Source organism: Acanthochromis polyacanthus, chromosome 9 (genome assembly GCF_021347895.1).
Source record: "Acanthochromis polyacanthus isolate Apoly-LR-REF ecotype Palm Island chromosome 9, KAUST_Apoly_ChrSc, whole genome shotgun sequence".
In the NCBI taxonomy this organism is placed as follows: Eukaryota; Metazoa; Chordata; class Actinopteri; family Pomacentridae; genus Acanthochromis; species Acanthochromis polyacanthus.
The window spans coordinates 27,360,014-27,382,346 of record NC_067121.1 but is presented as its reverse complement, the minus strand read 5'-3'; the positions used below and the strand labels follow the sequence as shown (position 1 = coordinate 27,382,346).

The following is a 22,333-nucleotide window of genomic DNA, read 5'->3' as shown; positions in this document are numbered from 1 at the left end:
AATCAGACCTTCAGTTTGCCATTTCCCCAGAGAGGTTTACATGGGATAAATATAACTCCAAAATCCCAGCTAAGCAAGAGCCACTGTTGGCCCATCATCAATCAGAGCCAACTTACTGTAAGTCATAGGAGGTAAATAAAAGTGCTGAATGGTTGATAGCAGGATGTAGGGGTGTGTGTATTGTAAATAAATAAAAAATACATTCAAAAACAAAGAAAGGGAACTGTGAAAAAATCTAATCCTCACATATGAGAAGCAAGCTCGGGAAATGTATGTAATAAATGGTAAATGTAAGTTATCTATGTGTCAATAAATTGAATAATTATCAGATGAATGAATTAGGAATTTGTAGGGTCATTCAGGGAGACGAATTTAATTTATTATGACAAATGTTTAGATGCATAGCTCATATACATAGATACATATGTTGACGAACGATATATGAAGATATATTTATTTAACTATTTATGTTTAAAATTTATTTTTATTTATCGTCAGCAGTGGTTTATTTTCTCGTCGTTGCTCCACAGTGTGCGGGGAGAAAACTTTGATTTGACGCAGTAACGTACGGGCTGTCAGTGCGAGTTGGGGGGGAGGTAAACAAGATGGCGACAACCTGAGTGGCAAGAGTAGCACGAAGAGTCAGAAAAATTAACAGATATTTTCTGGGACCCAAATGAAATATTTGCTTCACCAAGTACGGACGCACAAAGGGGAAGCAAAACCCGAAGGAGAAACAAGATTGATGTGGATCTAGGTAAGAGCCGGTACCAGGACTTAGTTAGCTTGTTAACTAGCTTGCTAGCAATTTATATTGGAATCTAAGCGGCTTGCTAACCAACGCAACTCCGGTTAGCTCGCATTAGCTGGATTCATCCAGTGTGTTTCCTCTGTGCGGACTGACTGGGCTGGATGTTAAAGCTCATATTTGGTTTTGCTGCCGGGGAAACATAATGCAGCACAGTCTGACAACAATACCTGTCCGGCTGAATTGTCGCTGCTCCACCGGCAAATTAGGTGAAGTTGGCTAACGCTAATCTTAACGTCAGGCAAAGTTGGCTAGCTACTGCTGCTGCACACAGCCACCGTTAGCTGTAGTTGTGTGACGACGTTACGGTTGTCCCCCCGAGCTGTCCACTGACAGTTCTCGTTTACAGTAAATTACTTAGCGCTGTTTTAAAGCACACTTTTGCATTAAAACCTGCGATAGTCGCTGAAGGTGTGTATATTGAGGAACCACACAAAGTGACAGTTCTTGTTGGCAGGCTAGTTCATTCAAGCAGCCTTGCTATACTAGCTTGCCAGCTAGCCAACAGTTAACACTTAAAAATGTTTGTTTTGAAGGAAGAACCTAACTGCAAAGTAGTGTTCTAAATATGTACTGACGGACGGGATAATGTGTTAGTGTCTAATAGTAAGGTCCCTGCAGAGAGGAAACTCAGAAAGGTTAACTAGTCAGGTGTTGATGTCTGGACAGATTGTTTGCCAAAGAGGTCTAACTTGGTTCAGAAGCTAGCGAAAGCCATGTGTGTGTTTTCATTAATGTTTAAATGACCCTTGTTTTCAGGCACCAGGCAGTACAAACCGTGGTGACATGGAGGACACCTGAGTACGGTGGGACACATTGGATGGTTCAGTCGACCTCCAGGAGCCCGACTGATACCAGAGATTGGACTGAAACTGCTGCTTGCTTGTAGATGTAGATCTATGCTTGGAGCCAGTTCAGCTATACACACTTGTGTGTCCTGAGAAAACTATGCTATGCAGCATGGACCTTTGACAGAAATGCAGTGCTGCACGGCCTTGAAGCAAGACCGATTCCCTCTGCCTAGGGCTGTATGGTATTAAACTCATACAGAACTGACCGAGAGCGCAGTTGAGACGACAAACATTGTTGAATCACAATTTCTGTTCGACTGTACTTGTCATAGAAGTAGTATGTAATGCACAGTATGAAGCACTAACTCGACACTGGACCCAACAGGTTCTTTACCCTTTGTCACTCCTCTTGAGCAAAAAGAGCCCTAATGTTTACAGATTGGGATTGATCACCCGTCTCCTCCCTCAGCTCTCAGGCCTGATTACTCCCTCTCCCATGTTCAGTATTTTGTAACTCATCGTGCAGAATTAAAACACTCGACTCAGAGCTGAAAGGTTACCAGTGGATTACTCCACAGCAGCAATCATTGCTATTTGCAGCCGGAAACTTAAGCTTTGGTTGCTCAACTATCAGTCATGAGTACCGGGGAGCTGCATCATCTTGACTATCTAAATGAAAATGAACTGATGGAGATGGATACTTTCATTCACCGCATTGACTCTACAGAGGTGATCTACCAGCCACGGAGGAAGAGGGCAAAGCTGATAGGAAAGTACTTGATGGGGGATCTGCTTGGGGAAGGATCTTACGGCAAAGTGAAAGAAATGCTGGACTCAGAGACACTTTGTCGCAGGGCTGTCAAGATACTAAAGAAGAAGAAGCTTAGGAGGATTCCCAATGGAGAAGCCAATGTGAAAAAGTGAGTATTTTCAGGGTTTGTATTCCTGTTTTGTTTCCTCTTCTGCCTCTCTCTGCACTCTGGCATTTTATTCAAAACTTCTTACTCATACGTGGTGATTTACACGTGTATCTTGCAATACCTCTTCACCTGGAATTAATAGGTTGTCCTGAGATATTGTAGCATTGGCTTGACTGTAATGCTTGATCTAAACGCGAGTTAATTAATGGGAGTCACCGTACTGAAAATTTAATGAGTCTTCCAGCAGTCAAATGGACTTCTTTTGACTGTGCCACAATGAGAATGACCTTTCGTGCCTGTCTCACTCTCTTATTATCCATCTCCCTGGCCTAGCCATGCAAACTCTTAACATGCATTTGAAACTGCGTCTCAGATATTTCACTTAGGAATCTCCACTGAGTTGATAATAGATGATAAGCTGTGTGTTGTCTTTTCTTCATGGTTTTACTGTAAAGAAGTGCAGCTGTAACATCTTCATTTCAGTACAAATACTAAAATACTCTAATACTATGCAGTGTTTTACTTTATGTGCTATGTATATTTTCACTCTTATTTAGCAAAATAAGCAAAACTTTGAATGTTGTGTCAGCAGTTACCACGATTTCCAGACCTATTTTGGTTGAAGGTTTCACGTCTATTCCACCTTTGACCAACATCACTGTTGCATTTAGTATGAAATGTATTGTTTTTTCCCCCCGTTTCCACACCCAACAGGGATGTAAAGTTGCTCCTAACACACCTTTATACTCTGATGCATCCCTGTGTCAAGGTGAGCAGTTTAGACCACAAACAAAATATAGATTTATCATTGAAAATATCAGATTGAGCAAATATACAAAACTTTGATTTTATCATGGCGTTCATGAGCCTGACTGCCCTATACACTTATGTTTATACTCCATAAGTGCTGAGATTTGATGCCAAGCCATTCTGATGAAATGAAAGCTTCATTTGAAAACACATACACACGTGTTGACTCTTAGACACACACAAGCATGCATAGCTGTTCCACTGCGTAAATATACAGCTGATTTGATCTGACGAAGCACAGCGGCAAGAAATAATAACACTTAAAATAGGAAAAAATCCGTATGAAATAAGGGATACAATGAGAACACTTAGGCAATAACCCAATTTTGCAATTGTTGCGTGAATAAGAAAACTGATTGCATTAATCAAGATGAAAAATTTAGACAAGCTTTCCTAGATCTTTTTCTGACAGACTGTAATAACAGTAAATTGCCTCAACTTAATTTTTCTCAGCTTTGATATAGCCTATACAACCCAAAACTTCTTTTCAATTTGTGCTACTCAAGGAGCAAAAAGATAACTTTATGGGGTCTGTACCTGTAATTAAAAATCTTAAGAAATTACAAACAAAACATGCGTGCAAATCTTCACTGATTGTCATTTCTTAAAAATCGAAGTACGTTAACTTCATCACATTCATTTCTTAGCAGCATGTCTATTAATGGTGTAGTTGCTCCATATTTTCCAGACTCTGTAACTATCTTCCGTCTTACTGCCTCTGTGATTTAGCTGTCATGTGTTCAGACTTCTTTCTGCGTCCCCCACTTCCTGATGAGCATCAGAAGTTTTAATCACAGTAGTATTATTAAATATTACTCCAGCTTTTCACTGTGGGCCTGTGCTAATTTTAGAGTAAGCTTTAGAAAACTGTCGGAATGAGTTCACACAGGGAGACCGAAGAGCTGCGAGATGTCGTGTTTTTGGGCCACAGTGAGAACAGCAGCACAAGAACAATATGGTGATGTCTCTACATTTTCACAGGATCGTGGAATCTTGTATTATCAGACATCCAGAGTAACTTTAACAGAGGCTTGTCCCAGGAAATTTGATTTAGCAGATGTGTTTACGTCAAGAAACGTAGTTGTTAGTTGGGACTAAAAGGACCTGTCAGCAGCTCTACAGCAGCAGCTGCAGTTCTCCATCACTATCTACACTGGCACGGTTCAGTTATAGCAATGCTTTGCACTCAGAAGCTTTTTGAGAGCCCAGTCTCCCATTTGTGAAAGCGCTTTAGTTCACAATGAAGCATGTGACATGTTACTTGAAGTGCTACATATGTCGAGCATTGCCTTGAATAATCTATAGTGTATTTGTAGCTTGGGATGGATGACTGAAAAAAGTGGCTATTCTATGTATACAAGGTTTGAGAGGAGATGACTTTAATAACAGTGTAGCATCTTGAGCAGCATTGCTCTCACTGGGCTAATGGAACCAGAAAACAGTGCTAAATTACTGCTTTTGACACTATTACCAGTTAAAAACCGCTTTAAATGAAATGTATCAGTTAAGTTCCAAGTCAGAACTGCAAACTAGTATGCTTGTTTAGGTGTTCTCTCCCTTTACCGTGGCACGCTTAAATCATCACTGATGCCATTTTGGTGCAGAATGTGTGAAGTCCAACAATTGGTGTCGATTTTCTGTCAAAACTACAAAATGAAAGCAAAAGTGCTATAAGCATATCTATAATCCTGTTATGTAAAATTATCCATATAGAGTATAATACAAGAAGAATTTAAAGAATTAGTATCTCAGGAAGGTCAGATCATAAAATGAGAATGCAACTAATCTAGTAACAACTCTGAGGGGAAAAAAAGCCCAAATATTCACCAGAAGCGTTAGTGGAGGGTACATGAAAACGGCAAAAACTGAGATAAGTGCAAGATGTTTCTTTTCTGGGTAGACAATGGCTTTTCTGTCTTGTTTATCTTGATGTCCAGGCATAGCCAGTCCATGTGCAGACCTCAGTTCACTTCAGAATGTGTGTTTGAACTTAAGCAATGTTAAGCCATAGAGAAACTGCCATGTCCATTTGTATAAAGGTCATACAGATTATTCGTCTTTGACTCAAGGCTGTACTTGGTGCTTTTGCGTTTGTCTTAATTTACAAAGTTGAACACATGCAATCTATCATTTTGTGTTTGCTATTTGTAGGTATGTTAGATCCATCGGTACAAATTAACTTTGACAAGGACTTTGATTGGTGGCAGAAATGAGAAATTTGTGGTGGATTAAAATAAGTCATTTTAATATTAATAGTCTGCAGAGTCAGAACTGCTTATATATTTGCAGTTCCACTCCCACCTTTCTGTAGCTACTGTTACCCTATATTAATACTGATACCATTTTTTTGTATCACCCTGTAGTTGTATCAGTTATTTTTTCTGTCATCATTAAGAAGTGGATCTTCTCCTGCATTATAAAATGGTTTGTCTGGCTCTGTTTTCATGTTTCTTCGTCAGTTTTTAAGGCCAAAACTGCAGTGGTACATGGCTGTGTCATTTTGTTAATGAGACTATAACAGTGTCAGCTGATGTGTGAAATTGGTTTGCTTGCATTTCCCTTGCTTTTTGTCCTTATTCTACGTCTCTTGGTGGAGACCTTACGTTTTCCAGCCTGAGGAAGCAAGATCCTCCAGCCTGTAAAGGCCTGTCTGCCCTTGGATGCCATAGTAGCCCCCAGCCTCTCCATTCAACGCCTGTTTAGCATTCCTGTCTGCCAAACACTTCCTGCTTTTGCAGCGTTGCCATAGGGATGGGCATGCTCATGCTGGCACTGATCTAGCAATGCCACTCCTGTTTCTACGGTAACACCCCAAGAATGCCCTGCCCCTGTCTGGAATGACAGGAGCGCACATGGACACACATATGCACAGACGCACACTCATTCTCTAAACTAGTCTGGCTTTCTGGCCCAGCACAGTGAAGGTGCAGATTTTGATCAGTTGTTTATGTTCCCACTGTGAGCCAGAGTTGCTGCCATATCGCTGAGTGTTGAAATCCTTTCGGCTCTGCAGATTGCAGGCCTTGAACACACAAGGTCCGTCGGTACACATTTGAACTCCGACTGCAGATGGACTGCAGCAGTCACTGTGCCCTCTGTTGCAGTGCTGCCTCCGTTTTATGATTTGGTTTTATGTAAATGAACAGTGAGTTTTGATGCAGTGTGGTTTGCTACATTTCAGACTTGGTATCTGCAGCTGCTGTTCAGTTGGATTGCAGATGTAGTTCATAGTTTGAAATAAGGCTATATATTACATGTTGCTATATTTGGATCTTAGTTGTGTTTTTGTGTGCATGAGGCAGCAGTGTCTTTTTACCAGTGCAGTGATGCCGCAGTAACTGCCTGTTTGTCTGTGTGAAAGCGAGAGGCTGACGAGGCCAAGAATATCTATTTGTCAGCTGTGAGGTTGTGTTAAAGGCAAAGGACTGTGTGACGTCCCTCCCACTGTATTGAGGGAGATCTAGCTTACTTTGGAGGGCAATTGGATGACATGGGGTGGTCATCATCTAATTCAGCTCACCTGGGCCTTCTAAGCTATAAAAGCTAACGTGTTCAACTCCAACAGCAGATATGTCACATCCACTGCTCATGTGGCTGATATTTTTGACTTGATGGAATAATTGCATATCTCCAAACACTCTGGATGAGACTATTCAGTGGGATTGGTTAGCTAGAGCTACTTGGAGCTTAAGTTTTGAAGCTCTTTTGTTTTAACCTTAAACCCATTCTGGTACATGTTTTGGTGTTGGTCAGCAGCCTTAAAAATGCTAAGGCTAGCATTCTAAAACTTGATGTTTACTGTGTCTGGTGGTTAGCCTCCTTCAATGTCATAAACATCTGTTACTTGTTTACCTTCGATTAATGTTATGGTATGTCAATTATTTTGTAGCTTGGTCTGGCAGCGTTCATGTAGGCGGCACAGCTTTTAGTTTTTGTTGCCTTGTCGTTGCTTGGATCCATTTGTTTTGTGTTCAAGGATGTGTTTTGGTTAGCCTTGTGTTTTCAGGAACCTTGGGCGATGCTTCGGTTTAATGCTCATGTGTTCGTTCCAATTTTATGTTTGGTTGCTCGAGTTTTGCCAAAGCAGACTGTGGTGATTTGTTTTTCTAGATGCAGGGCATTTTGATTTCTGGCGTTTCTGAAAAGTTAAACAATAAAAATAAAACATATCTCCAAGTCAAGGTGTCTGAGAGGAGTATATCTCTTAAATGGAGTGAAAAACTTTTTTCAGCAGGGGAAGGCATCGCCTTCAACAAAGCACAGATCTGTCAAAACAGTCAGGGTTTATCATGTTGTCAGTCATTAGTGAGATAATGGTGCAGTGAAAGTTGATACCCGTTGACTGCTTTGTTCTGTGTTAAGTTTATTTGTAGTATTGACCACTTGTTCCTCAGGTCAACATTAAGAAGACTAACTATTTTGTGCTTGTTTATTATTTGAGGTAGATGCATACGCCACTGAGCATGGCGTCTGGGGTGTGCATGTCAGATCTGCTAAGATTACTGGAAGTGGAAGTATGGTCAGTTTGAGTTAGCTTCTACAAAGCCGTTTCTCATTCACCCATTCATACACAAATGGTGGCAGAGCTGCCATGCAAGGTGCTCATAAACATTGGTGAGCAACATGGGGATTCAGTGTCTTGCCGAAAGCCACTTCGGCACACTTAGAAGCCAGAGATTGGTTGCCAACCTTGCAATTAGTGGACAACCTGCACTACCACCTGAGCCATGGCCCAGTGTTGTCAGCCACTTTAATGCAGTGGGGATATCTTTATTGATGGGCTGGGTTGTGATGGGTTTATTCCAGATGTCAAGGTGGAACCTTGATCTTAAGGCCAGTGTTAGACTTTCTGCGTTGGCAAGTACGTCACTCCACATATGGCACGCATCCATCGATCCATCTATTGTTTTTTTCTGACTTGTTTAGTTGATTCAGTTTCATCTGGTAAAGAAATCTCTGCTTGTTGTTTTTGAGCTAGTTTGTAAAAAAAAAAAACTGCCAAAGCTCAAACTGCAGGATGATAAGGGACTAAAAAGCTCAAGTGTTCTTTGTGAGAAGACTGATGATGCCTCAGCACTGTCGGGGCCTTGGGAGTTATATTTTTGAGGCAGAGGCACTCACCCTTTTTTTTAGAGCTTTGACCTGTTATTCCTTGATGCACTAAATCACTTGTATTCTCAGAAGGAAAGAATCAAGGTATTTGTCTTTAAGTATTTCAGATATATTTACATAAACCAAAACATATCAACTTAATCCTATTTTCTTCATTTTAAAATATGGAATGCTTATGGAATGGTAATGGCAAACTGTCCTGCAGGCACATGTGGCCATTATGATGCCAAATAAGATTCCATGGAGGAGGAAATGACTTAAACTGTATGCAATGTTACAAGGTTTTACTTCAGTGGACTTTGTTTTAATACAAGATTCATCCTGCTCCCTATCCACTGCAACATAAAGCATGACTGGCAGTTAAGCTGCATGATCTACATTATATGACAGAAACATTTAACAAGAAAAAATGCAAAAAAAAAAATGTTATCAGTGTAGCAGTGAGAAAAATATTTCCTCATACCAACTAAAACAGATGCAAGTGGTGCCACCTGCATTGACCCAAGAATTGATTTTGAATCAAAATCTCGTCACAATTTTGTCACGTGAAACCTTCTTTTATTTCCTGTGGGTGCAGATCTTAGTAGTGTGTTGAGAGGAGTGTGTGGTTAGTAATTTCTGTGCTTGCCATCCGGATTCATTAGCATCCCTGCTCACAGCTCTCTGATGAATGTTGAGTCTCCAGGGGTTTTGCCTTGCTTGTGATTTAAGCATCTCCTCCTTGGGTAGCGAAGTGAACTGTCAGGTTGTCTGTCTTTATAATGAGACTGGTGTAGTTGACTGCTGCCGCACTCTCCCAGCAGGCTGTTTTTGGTGGGTACATGTTTGTAGGAAATTACAGCATGACTCTTTACCTCAGAAGTTTTATAAGTCGGGAACAAGTCCCAGACAATGTAGACTCAGTGTTTTAGTGTCATTCGTGCACCTCTGTTTTTGTCTTAATTTATTTTTAGAACATTCTTTTTTGTTTCACTTTTAATTATAATGGCCTTTTTTCTTTCATTTAAAGTTTTTTAATGTTTTCTATATTGCAGATAGTTTTGTTTTTACTGCATAGTGAAATGAGTTAACTAGTCAACTTATTAGAAATGCCATTAATGAAACCAATAATACACCTTCTCTCGTGCTATATAGTGGAATATTAATGCCAGTGCGCTGATGCATGGTTCTTGACCTCAAGCCTACTGTTCTACCAAATTTGGCCCAGTATTAAAAATATACCGGTATTCATGTATATTTGTTCACTTAATCTTTCCCGTGTTCTTTCTCCTTATGTCCATTTATAGGGAGATTCAGCTGCTAAGAAGACTCCAACACAAGAATGTGATTCAGTTGGTGGACGTGCTCTACAATGAAGAGAAGCAAAAAATATATCCTTAACCTGCTAAATGAGTGTATATAAATAGATTTGTTTTTAAGTAATGATTTTAGACAGTAAAGCTTGCTGCAGCTGAGGGTTCTTTTAATACTTAAAATCTGTTAGTTTTCAGATTTAAAGTTGGCTCACATTATTAAAGAATATGAATGTTTATTTGGCAAATTCCCTTGACTCCCAGCTTACGTATATGGTGATGGAGTATTGCGTTTGTGGGATGCAAGAAATGCTGGACAGCGTCCCAGAGAAAAGGTTTCCAGTATTTCAAGCTCACGGGTAACTCTCTCTTTTTCTCCCTCTCTCCCCTCTTTGCTCTCTCTGCTATATTTAGTCTGAGCCTCTCTGCAGCCGCTGCTCCAAGCCTAAGTTTAGATCCGAGACTGCAGGGCCTCTACTGTTAAAATAACTGACCACAGATTGTGTGAATGTCTGGTCGCTGCCCGAAAGCCACCGAAGCTAAAGTACCAAGTGATTAAGGTTTATCTGACCGCAGTGATAAATAGTTTGATGTGCTAATCGTTTATAGTACAGTAGACTCTCACTCCTCCTTTAACTGTGTCCATAAATTCTTCTTGTTTTCCCTGTCACTTTTTGCAGGTACTTTTGCCAACTCTTAGATGGCCTTGAATATTTGCACAGCCAGGGAATAGTTCACAAAGACATTAAACCAGGGAATCTGCTGCTGACCACAGATGGGGCGCTTAAAATCTCCGACCTGGGAGTAGCAGAGGTGAGCTTAGACTGCTTGTTACCATAACTACCAGATCAAACCTCCTCCTAGCATATTTCTACTTGTTAGCAGTTGTAGTCTGACATATAATAGTAATATACAGGGTGTCCCAAAAAATTGACATCATTATCGGAGTGACTACATGGTAAGTGGAAATGATACTTAGTAGAATTTATTTTGGGCATAAAATGTTTTATTCTACAAATTTCAAATGAAAAATTCTGGGTGATGCTAATTGTATAATGTTGTAAAAGTTATTACAAATGTTGAATGTGGCCATCCAGATCCTGTTTTCCAGCTGTTTGAAGCTTCTTATGCCAAATCTGCTTTCCTTTGGCTCTTGTTCATGAAATTCATGTTGTGCATTCACATTTGACTGAGTTTGGGTGTACTTCAATACACAGAGTGCCTTTTCCGTTGCATGTCTATTCATGAAAGCAGAAAAATAATGGTTACACTTTTTTGAGCAAAAGGAGCAAACTAATTTTAAATTAAAAACTAATTTTTTGGGACCCCCCGTATAACGTCAAAGCACCTATGCGCAGCTCAAAAATAAACAAAACACAGGAAGAGAAGTGCTATCAACAGATGTACTTTGTAGCTTTATGTAGATGTACCTTCCATGTTGCTGTATAACACTTTGAATAAATGTAGACATTACTGTGGCGTCTGTTATTTGTTTTCTTCTGGATTATTATGTGCACTGGTTAATGTAATATTTGATACCGTAGATGTTTCCTTTCTTTGCTGAACCCGCTGAAGTCCAAACAGTTTCCAGTTGTATTTTGCTGCTGTCATGTGGCTCCTGTCACATTTTTACTGACTGTGGGCTTATTTTTCTCTGCAATATAAAGTCATGCACTTCTGTGGAAACAGCACAACCATGGCTAGAAGTAGAGAGAACTCAGAATCGTTTTTTGTATGATCTCACACCATTATAATGGCATAATTCATAAAATAATCAAAGGTGAATACTCACAGGTGTAACCCATAGTGAAAAAAATGGTGACTCTTCATATTTTACTGCTTACTTTTTAAAATTTGTTTACATACTCCAGGACACAGCAGAGCAGCTTTCTTGTTGCACCAAGGAGCACAGAATTCCTTTTTTTTTTTTTCAGAATATAGTGTGTCTAAATTGTGTACTTTTGACAAATGGATACATGTGTCATGATAAGGAGGTTCAAATGCCTTAAAAGGAACTGGCAATGACTAGTCCAGCTTTTTGAGCTAAATATATAGAGAAACATTTTCTAAAATATTACAGTGAACGTAATCGCCTCATGATTTCTTTCAGGCCCTTCACCCATTTGCAGAGGATGACACATGTCGCACCAGTCAGGGCTCTCCAGCCTTCCAGCCCCCAGAGATTGCCAATGGACTGGACACCTTTTCAGGGTTTAAAGTGGACATTTGGTCTGCTGGAGTAACACTGTGAGTAACACTATGTGTACCCACCATTTGTTTATGTATACCTTAACAGCATGGTGTTTTTCCTGCTACTCTTGACTTGGTCTTTGCTTCCTTCCATTCAGATACAACATTACAACAAGTCTGTATCCGTTTGAGGGAGACAACATCTATAAGCTATTTGAGAACATTGGAAAAGGAGACTACACTGTTCCTGAGGAGTGTGGACCCCTCCTGTCAGACCTGCTGCGAGGTAAGTGTTGTCCAGAGCTTTTATCCTTAAAGGGAAATTACATTTGCTGGCTCAGATGTTGCTGTGAGAACATACCTACTCTGTATGGGCTGATTTACAGTCAGGGTTTGTGCTGCACAGCCAAGTTTTTGGAGGCCCATTTTTGGATCATTTGCTGAACCACTGTAGATATTTTGTTTGTCGTATAATGCAGAGTTTCCTCGTCGAAGGCATCTTGTTAGTTTAGTGCCGAATCAGTGCATTGAATTTAGTAGCTCTGCTTTAACAATGTCTTTGTTATGCATCATTAGGCCATTTAATGCATTAATTTTAATAATGTAGTGAAATAGTACTGAACTTTTTAACCGCTTTGTGATCAGGAAAGCCACCCTGATCACAGAGGACCTCTCTCACCCCTCCATCACTTCCTCCAGTCAGTTCCATCAGGTAGAGGTTGTAAAGTCCCACTGGCCCGCAAAAACATCTATAAAAAAAAGCCTTTATTCCCACTGGAATAACCACCCTGAACATAATAAAATACATATTTATTTATTTATTTATTTTTATTCCGCTGCTGTTTCTTTTGAACATTTCTTTTAGACGTCTACTCTGTGAGCTTGTGTTTAAGTGTGTTTTATTATGTGTTGTATTTTTTGTTGTTGGAGCATTGTCAAAGTAGAATATCTGTCACCGTTTGGGACAGACAGTAAAGTTTATCTATCTTGATATGGTTTTCTCTTAGCATATTTTTGTCTGCTTTACAAATGCACATTTTTGTGGAATATTAGAAAAGGGGCGATATGGGATGGTATTGGAATAGCCCAGGCATCCAGTGAGAGTACTAAATCACCAAGTGCCTGCTCTGTGATTTTGTTTTATTTTTTGGTGTGAGTCCAGTAGGTGGTGCTGTGACACTGACAGTCACTGTGACTTCTCAGCATGTGAGGCTTCCTCCAAACTGTAGAAATCCCTCCAGCTGTTGACGTAGTTTCCATTGATCTGGAGCCAGCAGCAGAATACTAAACACTTCATAGGCAGGCATCGCTTTGCCCGAGTGGAACACTGCAATGCCTCTGCCCCTTCAAAAAAAAAACAAAGACGAGTCTTTTGTAGTGGAAAAAATAATCAGCTGTATGGGAGCAAACTCGGTGCCTGTAAAATCCAAGAAGAATGTTGGGAAGATTACTTTTGTACCAAGAAATGAAAGCCTCCATCAAAGACCGAAAGCCCAGATAGTTTTCCAGCCTTTCATCGAGCTTTGCGCTCTTTGTCCTTTTATGGTGATGAACCCACTGCACATAGACACCTTGACGCTGCTGCTTTTATCTGTACATTTAGAATTTCTTGGTCTCAAATGAAGGTATTTTGAACAATTTGTCTTTCACAGTGAGTCAACCGTTTAGCAGTGAATAGAGGGGAAAAAAACTCCCTGATTTTGCTGCTCTTGTAAGACACATTAAGCCTCCACCCCCCATTTTGTGTGTGTGTGTGACGTCTGTGTGTGATGACGCAGCACCTGAGAGATAGTCAGTCCATAATTACATGGTCTAAAATAAGCCCAGTGCCACAAAAGGTGTCCTTCAGCAGGCACAGCACTACTATCAGCACTCTGCATACTGCCCTTTTCTGCCTACTGGGAGACAATTACATTATTAGGATAGGCTCTGCATCACTTCTGCCTTATCACGCTGACATTCTGCTTTTCCCACAGATTCAGCCCACATTACAGCACAAAATCTTCATTGCATTGGTACAGCTGTTACGCTACACGTATTGATGCTTCCTCACTGTACCTCATTGACTCTCTCAGATTTGACACAGAGTGACGAATGAGATTATTACTTGCGTTAATTGATGTTCCTTGAATGAGTTTGTCGTCTGTGTGCCGATAGCCCTCCTCTCACTGCTGTGGCCTCCCACCAGTTTATGTTAAACACTCCACCGAGAGAGATGTGTGTGGAGAAATTGTTTAGGATTGCTGTGATTAAACTCACCTTTATAATGTGTGCGTTTTGTTTCAGGAATGCTTGAGTACGACCCTGCAAAGAGGTTTTCCATACAGAACATTAGGCAACACAAGTGAGTGATTTAATATCCAACATTTATCATGTATCCTACCATAGACAGCAGGCTCTTTCCTTGCTACTGTTACCATCCATCCTAATGAATTATCCAGTGTAGTAAAATGCAGATTTCAATAAGAAATAATAATCCTGTGTTGGACTCACATACGCAAGTCTGATCTGTTCTTCACACCTCCACCTCTGTCAACACGTCAATCAGCTGGGTGCGGAAGAAACACCCTCCGTCTGAGCCCCCGGTACCCATCCCTGCCAACGCAGAGAGCAGGGACCCCTGGCGAAGTATGACAGTGGTGCCCTACCTGGAGGATCTGCACGGTTACACAGAGGAGGATGACGACGAGCTCTACGATGGAGAGGATGAGATCATATACACTCAGGACTTCACAGTGCCAGGTAGGACTGAGATCATCCTTACAACTTGAACTTGAGATGGACTCAGCGTTTGGAGGATTCTTTTTTTTATTCCCCTACATTGCAGTATACAATATTCGAGCAGTTTGTGGTTATAAATATCTTCTGTGTTTTGGTTAGCCTTCTATTCTTTCTGTTTGTCCTTCAGAGGATGAGTAACTGTTTGTGTGTTGTCTCATGAGCTCATTCCTACAGTTGTATAACAGCACTGATCGAGCCTTCTTAGAAGCACAGCACAGGAAACGTTGTTGCTGTATTCGACACCAAACCGCTTCCCTGTGTCAAGATGTGGTTTAAAAACTGAGGCTCTGACTTCTGCATGAACCCACGAAGCTGTAGCAGTTCACTTAAAAATTTAAAGCAGCAGCATGTACTTATTAGTTTGTTAAAAGCATGTTAACAGTGCACTGTTTTTCCATTTGTACACACGTGGACAAAATTGTTGGTACCCCTCAGTTAAAGAAGGAAAAACCCACAATTCTCACTGAAATCACTTGAAACTCACAAAAGTAACAATAAATACAAATTTATTGAAAATTAAATAATCAAAATCAGCCATCACTTTTGAATTGTTGATTAACATAATTATTTAAAAAACAAACTAATGAAATAGGGCTGGACAAAAATGATGGTACCCATAACTTAATATTTTGTTGCACAACCTTTTGAGGCAATCACTGCAATTAAACCATTTCTGTATTTGTCAATGAGCGTTCTGCAGCTGTCAACAGGTATTTTGGCCCACTCCTCATGAGCAAACAGCTCCAGTTGTCTCAGGTTTGATGGGTGTCTTCTCCAAATGGCATGTTTCAGCTCCTTCCACATATGTTCAATGGGATTCAGATCTGGGCTCATAGAAGGCCACTTTAGAATAGTCCAACGCTTTTCTCTCAGCCATTCTTGGGTGTTTTTGGCTGTGTGTTTTGGATCGTTGTCCTGTTGGAAGACCCATGACCTGCGACTGAGACCAAGCTTTCTGACACTAGGCAGCACATTTCTCTCCAGAATGCCTTGATAGTCTTCAGATTTCATCGTACCTTGCACACTTTCAAGACACCCTGTGCCAGATGCAGCAAAGCAGCCCCAAAACATTACTGAGCCTCCTCCGTGTTTCACCGTAGGGACAGTGTTCTTTTCTTCGTATGCTTGGTTTTTGAGTCTATGAACATAGAGTTGATGTGCCTTACCAAAAAGCTCCAGTTTGGTCTCATCTGTCCAAAGGACATTCTCCCAGAAGCTTTGTGGCTTGTCAACATGCATTTTTGCAAATTCCAGTCTGGCTTTTTTATGAGTTTTTTTCAGCAGTGGTGTCCTCCTTGGTCGTCTCCCATGAAGTCCACTTTGGCTCAAACAACGACGAATGGTGCCATCTGACACTGATGTACCTTGGCCTTGGAGTTCACCTTTAATTTCTTTGGAGGTTGCTCTGGGCTCTTTGGATACAATTCCAACGATCCGTCTCTTCAATTTGTCATCAATTTTCCTCTTGCGGCCACGTCCAGGGAGGTTGGCTACTGTCCCGTGGGTCTTGAACTTCTGAATAATATGAGCCACTGTTGTCACAGGAACTTCAAGCTGTTTAGAGATGGTCTTATAGCCTTTACCTTTAAGATGTTTGTCTATCATTTTTTTTCGGATGTCCTGGGACAATTCTCTCCTTCGCTTTCTGTTGTCCATGTTCAGTGTGGTACACACCTTTTCACCAATCAGCAGGGTGACTACTTGTCTCCCTTTAAATAGGCAGACTGACTGATTATGAGTTTGGAAACACCTGTGATGTCAATTAAATGACACACCTGAGTTAATCATGTCACTCTGGTCAAATAGTTTTCAATCTTTTATAGAGGTACCATCATTTTTGTCCAGGCCTGTTTCATTAGTTTGTTTTTTTAAATAATTATGTTAATCAACAATTCAAAAGTAATGGCTGTTTTTGATTATTTAATTTTCAATAAATTTTTATTTATTGTTACTTTTCTGAGTTTCAAGTGATTTCAGTGAGAATTGTGGGTTTTTCCTTCTTTAACTGAGGGGTACCAACAATTTTGTCCACGTGTGTACTTTAGTGCTCCCATTTGGACTTCATCTTCTTTGTTGTTTGCTAACCAAATCATTTTCAAGTGTTTATAAAACCCTTCAGTCCTATGTTTGACCTTTAAGGCAGGCCTACAGTTGCTATTAGGCAGGATTTTCTCTCAGTTTTCAGTGGGCTTTGGCGATGTCGAGGTGACAAAGGATTGTGGTGGTTGGGAGTTTAATACCAAAGGAAATTAGAAGCTATATTGTGTTTTTTTTTCTTTCAGGTTGTTTTCTGCCATTATCCTTACCAGATTTGTGAAAAAGAGATGCCAAAAACCAATTAAATCTATAGTCAAAAGTCTTGTCATTTCACCAAATAGCATGCTTGGAATTTAATGAAAATATACTTAAACTTGTACACATAAGAGCAAACATATTGTATCACCAGTATTTATCTGTGGAGTAAAACTACACTAGTCTTACCTATCTAGTTGGTGTTTAGTTGTTACTAACACATACAATTCTCACCGTTTGTTTTCATATCCATCATTATAGAATTTAAATTATTACTGAGTGTTTTTGTGTAGATTAAGGTGCTCAACAAAACACTCAGTAATGGGGAAAAACTGTGCCATTTGATTGCCCTTTAAAATGTTCAGCATGATTTAGCAGTTTGTAGCTATCGGATGCTGTTTGGTTCAATAGAGGCCTTTTACATTCATTTTAGTCCCACGTTACAAAAAACTGAAACTGCCACCTCTTCATCTGACTAAAACTGCAACATGGTAAAGTAAAGAAAGGCCGCTCACTTCACAGTACAGTTCTTCAGAAAATTACCAGGAATTAGTTACTTTATATAGCCTGATAATCAACCACAATTCACATTTGGTTTCACTTCATGTGTTCAGTCTGACATTGTCCTAATGGTTGAAAGGGTGGAGTTTATTTTATTTTGCCATTTCCAATCAGTAGCATGCATCTTCCCTGCCAGTATCAACTGTGTTTCTGAATGCAACACTTAGAGCAGCTGCCTTTACAAAGTACTTACTGTTTCATGTAGTATCCTTACAATTTGAACATGCCAGTTTGTCACAATATTGCGGCTTAAACTTTGTCTGTCATGGTTTGAGCTGTCGCTGTTTGTACACTCTCTGTAACTCAAGCTTGTCTTCAGGTAGTACGAGACACTATGATCTGTGGACGTATCCTCCACAGTACAAATGATTGTGGGTCAGAATGAACAGAAAAGGATGTCGCTTGCAACCAGATGGTAATCCTGGGTTACTAAAACCTTTTCTGGTGCAGTATAGCGAACTATGTTAGCGTGGGTATCGGAACATCACCATTATGTTCAGTTGTCACGGAAGCTGCTGTCATTTGCCGGGATCATTAAACAACATATTTCACATTGATCAAAGCATTTCATCAGTTCGGGAGTTATTTTAAAGATGAATTTTAAAGCATCTTGTACAGCTGCATCAGTCTCATTCATGCTTGTCGCCAAATTTCGGTCACAGTTTTTCACGAATGTCGCTAGCCTGCAGGAAGATGATGTCCCTATTTTTATACCCACCTACTGAGGTCTGATTGGTTGGCTGTTGAGATTGTTTACCAATTGAAAAAGCCCCTTTTTGTGTCAGGACACTTTGGCTTTGGTCGCAGTAGGGAATGCACATGTGTGTTAATGCAGGGTCCGTTCCACTTAGCAGACGTCTGTCATCACATCAAGCTGTGCTCTCCCTGCTGTGACAAGTCAAAGTATCTGATGTGTAAATGCTCCGTCACTAAAGCAGGCTACGATGTGTGCATCGATTCAGAGGTCTGGGACAAGCTACACTTTATCAAATGTTGGGTTTTAGAAAACGCTGAGATGTTTGTGTTAATTAACTGTGTGTACAAACTCTGGCTGTTGAAAGACTTTGGGATGAATAGATATTAAGAGCAGCTTTCACATTTGATTTAACTTGTTCCCCCACTTTTCTTTTATCATTTTTTTTCCTCCAGAATTCAGTTCCTTTATCTGTTGCTAGGCAACAGCCGGTAATAATAAATGCAGTAGTCGGTGTCGGGTATCAAGAAGTGGTGCCCCACATAAAAACCAAATGGAGCTGCAGAATGTGAATGAAGAGATCTAAAAATAGTCCTGTTGAAATGGTTTTGTGGTGGGAGTATGAATGGTTTTCCAGGGTTCACTCCCACACACGCAGAGCGCTGCTGCTCATAGGATGCTTCATATGAATGAAAGAACAGTGTGTGTGGTAAATTAAACAACTATTTGACCTGGTGCTTTTCTGTAGCAGTGACTACATCTCATGGTTTCTAATAGTCTCTGCTAAGAATTGCAGTTTTCGCTGTGTGGGAGCTAATTGCACATTACTCCACTACGCATGCAGACACAGACTTCTGTTTTTGAAATAAACAGGTCACCTTGAGGTTAGGTTCTGTTTTTAACCAGCTGGATTTCCGGTTGTTGTACGTTACTGTTTCTCACACATTTCTAATGGTTCTCTGCCCTGACATTTTGCTGTCACTGTTGAAGCATAAGATTTTTAATCCTCTAATCACCAAAATCTATTGGTGTGTTTGACAGGCCTGTTATTGTTTTAAACAGCCCCTAAAAGTACTGCATTTAGCAGAGCCAGAAATTGTAAAACTAGAACGAATTGTTGATTGAACTACTCATCTGTGAAGGGCTGCTCTAACTCTGAAATCAGAATTTTTTTAAATCAAAATCACTTCGTTCCACATGTCTTATTCCAAAAAATTGCCAGAAATAGCCATTTACTCTTAACAAATTCTGTAAAAAATAAATAAAAATTCTGCACCTGTTGGTGCATCTGACAAGTCATTAGTGACTCATCTGTGACCAACAGTCACGTAGCAAAAATTCAAGGACTGTTTGCCTGCACTGCAGACTGTTTACACAGAGCAGATAAGAGACACGTATGGAAACAAAAACAACCTAAATTGTAAATATCTGTAGTATGTAGACCATCAAAAAAATGTTTTACATACACTTTCTATTTTTTTCTTTGTAAAATAAATACACAAATAAATGCAGCTTTCAATGTGCAGCAATTTAACAGTGTCCTAATTCACAGAAGACATTTCTGAGTTCTCTCTACTTCTAGCCATGGTTTCTGTAGCAGTGCAGGTCTTAATATTGCAGTGAAATATGAGCCCATAGTAAGTAACTACGTGATCGGAGACCCTGAAACTCTCTGGAAATCTGAGAGTTAATGATCCCCTTTTGAAAAACTTGTTTACAGCTTTAGCAGCACCAGTGATTTTCTATCCGTGTTATCACTAACAGCTTGCTCACTCATTTTATCACTTCACACTTAGCTGGCGCAATTTATCCTGAGCCAAATGTGTGTTTCTTTAGGACAAGTGGCTGAAGAAGATCAGGATCAGGGGGACGCAGACCACAGTCCAGCTGTAGCCAAGCCAGTTTGTGTGAACGGGACAGAAGGGGGGTCTCTGAACACCAAGGCCAAAGCCGAACGCCGATCCTCCTCCTCGTCCAACCCCTCACGTAAAGGAGTCTCCACAGCCAGCAAAATCCGCAAGCTCTCCACCTGCAAACAGCAATGACCCCTCTCCCTTTCCTCCCAACAACCTGCCTGGTGAGTGTGCAGACTCTCAACAAAAGCTCTAAGTGAATTTGTGCTTTTCATGGACACCTTTTGTACAGTAGAAAGAGGGAAAAGGCAAACTCTGGAGGACAGGTGCAGCAGATGCAGATAAAAGGTAGGAGGGAGATGAGAATGCATCAGAACAGAATGAGACGTAAAGAGGAGTATCAGGCAGGAGGAGAGAGAAAGAGGAAATCGGGGAGGGGAGAGACTCGGTGTTGATATTCAGCAAGCAGAGCTCTGACTCACCGCTGCTCCCTTGGCAAACACATGGGCGTTTTCCTATACAGTCACAAAAATTACTTCTGGACTAGTCCCCTGTCTTGGTGCATCTCTTTTTCTCTGTTCAGATTTCAACTACATTGCAGCCTTTTCAAGGGTTCGTCAGAGGCCCTCGTTCAGTTGAAGTGGGGCAGATTGTTGCTGCAAGCATAAATTTAACAGGTTGTCCTCCTCTTTTTCCAGTTACCACCCACAGCTACTCTTTCAGTCTTCCGCACATACAAACCACTCACAGCGCGAGGCAGTTTGTCACGGGTGCACTGCAGAAGAGATGCCGTGTATTAATTTGTTCAGGCGATGACTCACCCTGGATGAGATAAAGTGGGCTGTGGGATGTTTGTCTCTCTCTTTCTCACTCTGTGGGTTGAGTCTTTCCGTCTTAGCGGCACCAATTAGTACTTGTCTTGTAATGATTCCGTCACAGCATTCGGTTTTGTCTCAGAGAAACTTGTTTTTTTTTTGCTCATGATGTTTGTTGGGATTAAAGAAATAAAACGGCTCTAGTAGACATCTTGTCATATTCTGTCCTCTCAGGTTGATCTGTCCTCGTCCTTCTGTGTCTGGAGTCCTCACAGTTTGTGAGAGAAGCCTGCTGACGTTAATGCCCCCCATACCTCCTTGGACCACTGGCCTTTTGAAGATGCGGTATGAGTGACGGGGAGGAGGAGGACAGCATGAAATGTTCTTTTTGCTCTGAGACTGAGGCACTGCCTGTGAAGATGGTGTTTATTTTCTCCAATATTTTGGCTCCTTTCAACTTGTGTCATCCTCATCTGTCCTCTCGTCATTTCTCCCCCCCCTTCTTCTCCATCCTGCCGTCCTCCTCAGAGGACCGAGTGTTCCACCGGACATTACAGACACCATCACCTCCCCTCACCCCCTTTCCTACCCATCCACCCCTCCACTCTTTCTTTGACTTTGTTTTTACAGAACCCTAATGGCAGTTTTTAAGACACATTGTGATGTGTATAAAATTAAAGAGGAAAAACAAACAACAGTTATGAATAATTCTATATTTAAATCTGCAATGAGGATAACTATGATAGTAATACCACCACCGAACATAAAACTGCATGCTGTACAGAGCTGGAAGAATGGGAACGTGCTTGGTTTGTGGAGAGACTGAATCCTTGAGATCCACCGCTGACCTGTTGGGGATTTTTGATTTCCATTTAGGTTTTTTTTTCCTTTCTTTTTCTTTTTCCAATGAATATTTTTTTAACTATTATTTATATAAAATATGTCCCAAACAGGCTGTTTTGTTGGATGATCCTTTCTGTTTGAGTTTTAGTTGAACATATTTTTCTTATGCAATACAGCTCAGTGGCTTACATCAGTTTCTTTTGTTCATTCTTATAATTTTACGCGTCATTTGCAGGGTTTCAGTGGTAGGAACGCCGCGCTCATCTCGTCTCTGATGTCTACAACCATTTTGTAGTCGGAGACGATCGCGCTCGGTTGCAGGCGGCGTGCTGTAACAATCGCTCCGGTCGCCTGGTTCCTTTGTTGCGCCGATCACATCAGCGGGAGCCCGTCCCACTCCCACCCTCCTCTTACGCAGCCGGGGCCCATCATCAGCTCCTCACTGGGAATAGATCAGAGAGCAGGTGAGTCACAACTGTGAGGGAGGAAGAGAGCAGCGCTTCCCACGTCAGCAAGGTCGACGGAGAGGTTCTCCGCTGAGCAGGAGGAAGAAGAGATTTCTCATCCGAAC

General features: G+C 40.8%; 1 protein-coding gene across 1 annotated transcript; it reads left to right on the top strand.

Annotated features, from left to right (window-relative positions):
- The first annotated feature begins 568 nt into the window (after positions 1 to 568).
- stk11 (serine/threonine kinase 11) lies at positions 569 to 21,872 on the top strand. Its single transcript, XM_022197601.2, has 11 exons — positions 569 to 757; positions 1,568 to 2,519; positions 9,728 to 9,811; positions 10,003 to 10,092; positions 10,414 to 10,546; positions 11,844 to 11,980; positions 12,082 to 12,209; positions 14,210 to 14,267; positions 14,472 to 14,665; positions 20,088 to 20,328; positions 21,154 to 21,872. The coding sequence occupies exons 2-10, from the start codon at positions 2,236 to 2,238 to the stop codon at positions 20,294 to 20,296; spliced, it is 1,317 nt and encodes a 438-aa protein (XP_022053293.1). The 5' UTR covers positions 569 to 757; positions 1,568 to 2,235; the 3' UTR covers positions 20,297 to 20,328; positions 21,154 to 21,872.
- The last annotated feature ends 461 nt before the right edge of the window (positions 21,873 to 22,333 follow it).